This window comes from Salvelinus fontinalis, chromosome 1 (assembly GCF_029448725.1).
Source record: "Salvelinus fontinalis isolate EN_2023a chromosome 1, ASM2944872v1, whole genome shotgun sequence".
Taxonomy (NCBI): Eukaryota; Metazoa; Chordata; class Actinopteri; order Salmoniformes; family Salmonidae; genus Salvelinus; species Salvelinus fontinalis.
Genome location: NC_074665.1, coordinates 36,396,582 through 36,402,708, shown reverse-complemented (window position 1 = coordinate 36,402,708; position 6,127 = coordinate 36,396,582). Strand labels below are relative to the sequence as shown.

The 6,127-nt window shown below is 40.8% G+C and overlaps 1 protein-coding gene across 1 annotated transcript in view; it reads right to left on the bottom strand.

The window, feature by feature from the left end:
• Window positions 1-2,204: 2,204 nt before the first annotated feature.
• The window catches only part of wdfy4 (WDFY family member 4), a 181,772-nt gene continuing 177,849 nt past the window's right edge, over window positions 2,205-6,127 (bottom strand). Inside the window, exon 65 of the mRNA XM_055920327.1 lies at window positions 2,205-5,404. Within this exon, the coding sequence (XP_055776302.1) occupies window positions 5,341-5,404 (64 nt within the window). The 3' untranslated portion in view covers window positions 2,205-5,340. The remainder of the gene's footprint in view (window positions 5,405-6,127) is intronic.

Here is a 6,127-nt window from a genome sequence, read left to right as displayed (position 1 = left end):
AATCAGGCAAATATATGGCAGAAAATCTAAGGCTCAACACTAGAAATAGCTTATAGACACAGAGATCTCACGGGACAGAAAGACAGACATCTTACTTAAGCACAGCAGCACTCCTCATTGTCAGTCTATGTTCTAGATTTTCAACAACACACCCCAGTCATAAACACCACAGACATAAACACATGTGACTCATCCCAGAGGTAGGAGGTTCCATGCTCTACTGCCCACCAGGGGTGAAGGAGGAGGCCATTTTGTGAAGGTCAGATTGTGAAGGATGGATGGAGTGATGGGATGGATGGAGAGAATGAGAGAGAGAAAGCGGGGGCAGAGAGCGAGAAGAGAGATATGAAGGAGGAGGAGGTGGAGTCAGTGACTGGGATGAACCCTCTAATGGGAACATTTATTCAAATTAAACGAATTGTAATCACGCTTAATAATTAGCTTTACAGTGCACTATAATTGGGTTAAACTACAAGATGGTTCTGCCTAGGTGCTATAATTTATTTGATTTAATTATTCTGAGGAACCCAACGGTGTGGCATTTAATATCATAAAGCCAGTGGAGGAGAGAGAACGGCCGTGGACTGTTGTCTCTGAGAAGGTCATAGCTGGCTCTATGGGAGAGTTATGGGACTATTTTCCAGTCTATTAAGCCACTCCACTTAGCACAATTAGCATCACGCTCAAAGGTTAAAGACAGAGCCCAGCAAACCAAAATGAGTTCTGTAAAAGTTCACAGAACGTTCGCTAGGTTGAGGCAAATGTTCTCATAACAGTAGTGTTTGTATAAAACATTCACCTGACGTTGTAAGAACTTTCCCATTACACAATTTAGTCTGTTCTTTAAAAGGTTCCCAGAATGTTTCATTAGGTTGTGGGAACAGTCTGGTGGGAACATTGTGGTGACATCACAAAATATATTTTCGCCAAAACACCAAAACTGTCCAGTTGTGTGGATAATTATACAATGTTTCTTTTAGGGTGAAAAAAACATTCACCTGATGTTACAAGAACGCTCCCAGAATATTATTTTTATGGTCTTTAATAGTTCCTAACATTTATTTTGGTTGTGGAAACATTGTGGGGGCTTGACAAGAGATATGTTGCCAAAACACAAACACTGCCCAGTTGTGCTGATGATTACAATGCTGTTATTACATTGAAAAAACATTTGCCTGATGTTGCAAGAACTTTCCCAGAACACATTTTTTATGTTCTTTCAAATTTCCTAAAACGTTTATTTAGGTTTTGGGAACATTGTGGGCATATGCCAAGATATTTGTTCCTATAACACTAAAACTGTCCAGTTGTGTTGACATTCAGATATTTGTTTCACGGTGCACAAAACATTCCTTTGAGGTTGCAAGTATGTTAACAGAACAGCCGTTCTGAGTACTTCAAGGTTTCCCAGAATATTTAATTAGGATGTGGGAACAGTGGGTACATGACATAGGTTCCCAAAATCTGTCCAGTTGTGATGACATTCTTACGATGTTTGTATCAGGGTGCACAAAACATTCCCTCAATGTTTATAGAATGTTCCCAGAATGATACAAATCTAGTTGTCCCCAGTCCATGTGTTCATGTTCATATGTTATCTTACTGTTGAGGAAGTTAGTTGTACAACAATCTATGCACACACACGAATGGCAATTATTTGGAATCACATGACAATTTATCTGAAATGTTATTGTACAAACATAGTTTTACCATATTTTATCCCTGGAATCAATCCACTGAGCTACTGGGACTAACACAAATATAAAGCTGTTTACATCTTTACTCTGACTTCCAGGTTGTGGTCTTTGTCTTTGCAAAAGTGAAGATGACTAAATGTTGAAAAATAAGTATTGTCTATTATTTCCTACTCTACTAATCTTCTTTATATACTGTAAAGTTGGATGTTTTCGATTATATTTCTCCTACAAACTTGATTTCAGAAATCATGTCAAATTATTGCCTGGCAGTTTGTGGTGAGGTTTACATAGATGTGCATATGTACTAAGACATATAGCCATAGTTTGGATTATGATTTAAGGATTTCAGTACAAAGGGAAATCCACTAGAAACATTAGGATCCTGGTGGCAAAGCCGACTAAGTAGCCTGCATATCGAAGGTTCAAATCTGTCTTTAAAAAAGATATAGCTATGTTTGGACAATACTCTAATAACATATAATGATGTAAGAAGACTGAAATGCCATGTTTAAAAGTTTGGAAACTTCATTTAATAATGTTACATTACACATCAATATTAGCAGAACATTGCCGCAATGTTATACAGTAGGTAACTCGTATGTCATCTCCATTAATGTTAGCGGGATGTTGCAGTAATGTCAGAACTAATTTAATGGAATCCAGACATGATTTCTGAAGAATGTTGAGGGAACATTATTGGAACAATCATGTCATGACGTCACACTATAACTTCATGAGAGCATTGTGGGGATATTCCCTGCTTCTTGTTATGGGTGTTTTTAATCTCCATCAACATTAGCAGAATGTTCCAGTAATGTTTTCTCAGAACCATTTCTATTGCGTTCACATTTTGTTGCAGCAGTATGTTGTAAAAATGTTACTGGTACATTGTGTTATTACATTACAGTACCTGGAAACCTAATGAGAACGTTTGGGGAATGTTCTGTGGTTACAAATGTTGTGCACAACATTTTAGTGAACATTAGGAGAATATCAAGGATTTTTCATTTAAAACATTTTCTGAAGAAAAATACATTTTGTTATGAAAAACATTCTATTGAATGTTTTTGGGATGTTACTGTATCATCATCATGTTAGATAAAATCCTAACTAGAACTTAATGGGAATGTTAGGTAATGTTCTGGGAATGTTCCCAGTTTGCTGGGAGCCCTCCTCTATGGGCGGCCATGGAGCATAGTGATGGAGGGAGAGATGGGGAGAGGGGAAAAGACGGAGAGAGAGCTGTGTTTGGGATTTTCCCTCTTAACATGCATCTCTCCCCCTCTCTGTCTAGAGAATGCTGGGTTAGAAATCTGGGTCTGAAGCATACCATACTGCTTATAAACAGGCCACTCAACAGGAAATGTTGTCAGTGCATGTTTAGTGGGAAAAAAATCCAAGCTCAGCTTTTTGGTTCTCTGCATACTTGCACATGTAAACAACAGTCTGAGATCGTACGACCACAGTTTTTTCTAAATGTAATTCTGTTTTGTTTATTGGTTCCACTTTCTATGTAATTGGCTGAAATAAACAATGTCGTATCGACATTGAACTTCCTGTTTTGACGCTCAGTGTGTGTGTGTTTGTGTGTCCAAAGCAACTCCAAATAAAGGATCCAGGACACCACAATAACAGCAAACAGAGTTATTCGGAAAGTATTCAGACCCCTTCACTTTTTCCACGTTTTGTTACATTACAGCCTTATTCTAAAATGGATTACATCGTTTCCCCCCCCCCCCCCTCCTCAATCTACACACAATACCCCATAATGACAAAGCAAACAGTTTTTTCGATTTTTTTGCAAATGTATTAAACATAAAAAATGGATTTACATAGGTATTCAGACCCTTTACTCAGTACTTTGTCAAAGCACTTTAGCAGCGATTACAGCCTTGAGTCTTCTTGGGTATGATGCTACAAGCTTGGCACACCTGTATTTGGGGAGTTTCTCCCCATTCTTCTCTGCAGATCCTCTCAAGCTCTGTCAGGTTGGATGGGGAGCTTTGTTGTGCAGCTATTTCCTCTGGTCTCTCCAGAGACGTTCAATCGGGTTCAAGTCCGGGCTCTAGCTGGGCCACTCAAGGACAATCAAAGATTAGTCCCGAAGCCACTCCTGCATTGTCTTTGCTGTCTGCTTAGGGTTGTTGTTCTGTTGGAAGGTGAACCTTCTCCCCAGTATGAGATCCTGAGTGCTCTGGAGCAGGTTTTCATCAAGGATCTCTCTGTACTGTGCTCCGTTCATCTTTCCCTCGATCCTGAACAGTCTCTTCTGACCAGTTTCCCAGTCCATACCACTGAAAAACATCCCCACAGCATGATGCTGTCACCACCATGCATCACTGTAGGGATGGTGCCAGGTTTCCTCCAGACATGACATTTGGCATTCAGGCCAAATATTTCCATCTTGGTCTTATCAGACCAGACCATGTTTCTCATGGTCAGAGTCTTTTAGGTGCCTTTTGGCAAACTCCAAGCGGGCTGTCATGTGCATTTTACTGAGGACTGGCTTCCATCTGGCCACTCCACCATAAAGGCCTGATCGGTGGAGTGCTGCAGAGATGGTTGTCCTTCTGGAAGGTTCTCCCATCTCCCACAGAGGAACTCTGGAGCTCTGTCAGAGTGACCATCGGGTTCTTGGTCACCTCCCTGACCCCCAATTGCTCTCTGGACGGGAAGCCAGCTCTAGGAAGAATCTTGGTGGTTCCAAACTTCTTCCATTTAAGAATGATGGAGGCCACAGTGTTCTTGGGGACCTTTAAAGCTGCAGGCATTTTTTGGTACACTTCCCCAGATCTGTGCCTCGAGACAATCCTGTCTCGGAGCTCTATGGACAATTCCTTTGACCTCATGGCTTGATTTTTGCTCTGACATGCATGAATTTACCACAGGTGGACCCAATCAAGTTGTAGAAACATCTCAAGGATGATCAATGGTAACAGGACGAACCTGAGCTCAATTTTGAGTGTCATAGCAAAGGGTCTGAATGCTTATGTAAATACATAAATAATACATTTGAAAACATTTCTAAAAACCTGTTTTCGCTTTGTCCTTATGGGGTATTGTGTGCAGGTTCATGAGACTTTGTTATTTAATCAATTTTAGAATAAGTGAAGGGGTCGGTATACTTTCCGAATGCATTGTAAACAGATACATTCCCAATTAAATAATCGGGCTTCATCAACAAAAGACCTAAATGTTAATACTATAAAGTACATTGAAATTTACGATCTGTATATAGGTTGAAACCACATGATTCATTGATCTGTTCCTTCCATGTCATGTGTTAATCTTGTAATAAGGTCCAGTGTAAATAGTTTGTAAACACTCAAAAAGAAAATCCTGATCCTCCCTCTCTCCATTTTTCCACTGTGCCTGGAGACTGAGAGAGAGAACATCTCTCTACGATTGGAGTGTGGTGGTCGGTCTGGAGGTGAGGCAGGGGCTGGTGAAAGAGTGCACATGTGCAGTGCAATAAGAGGTTCCTGAAGTGCAGGCTGGGTTTTGGTGTATTGTTGGTTGTATGGAACCCACGCACACCACGCACGCACGCACCCACCCACCCATGCACGCACATGCACACACACCACACCCACGCGTGCACGCACGCACACACAAACAGACACACTCAACTGCTCCATCCCCATCACTCACAGGTCCAGGTGAAGACTCTACCCCAGCCATCTCCAACCAGCAGAGTAGCATGGGTCCTGTAAACACAGAGGCATACATTGAATGGTTTATCATAGCTGTGCGTGCATCAAGGCCATGCACAGACCTTTTGGAGGGCATATGCTCAAACTAAAAAAGGGGCACCCCCCCAAAAACAATCCCGCAACTGGGTTCACAGAGTCGTTGAGCAATTAATACAAGAATAGGGGACAGCAGCACAATCTGAGGAGTTAAGTATTTTCCAAAACTATTTTGAGCTGGAATAAATGCTGCATTTATTTACAATGACCAACACAATTCCAATCAAAAAATAAGATTTCTTATAATGCTGTAGGCTACCATTACTATTTTCAATCCAACTCCATTTGTTGCCACTATCCTTTATCCCAGTGGTTTTCAAACCTTTTGACCTGTGACCCCCAAAAAGGAGTGGTACAAAACGCACGCACATGAACATACAGTGGCTTGCGAAAGTATTCACCCCCCTTGGCATTTTTCCAATTTTATTGCCTTACAACCTGGAATTAGAATAGATTTTTGGGGGGGGTTGTATCATTGGATTTACACAACATGCATACCACTTTGAAGATGCAAAATATTTTTTTGTGTGAAACAAACAAGAAATAAGACAAAAAAAACAGGACTTGAGCGTGCATAACTATTCACCCCCCAAAGTCAATACTTTGTAGAGCCACCTTTTGCACCAATTACAGCTGCAAGTCTCTTGGGGTATGTCTCTATAAACTTGGCACATCTAGTCA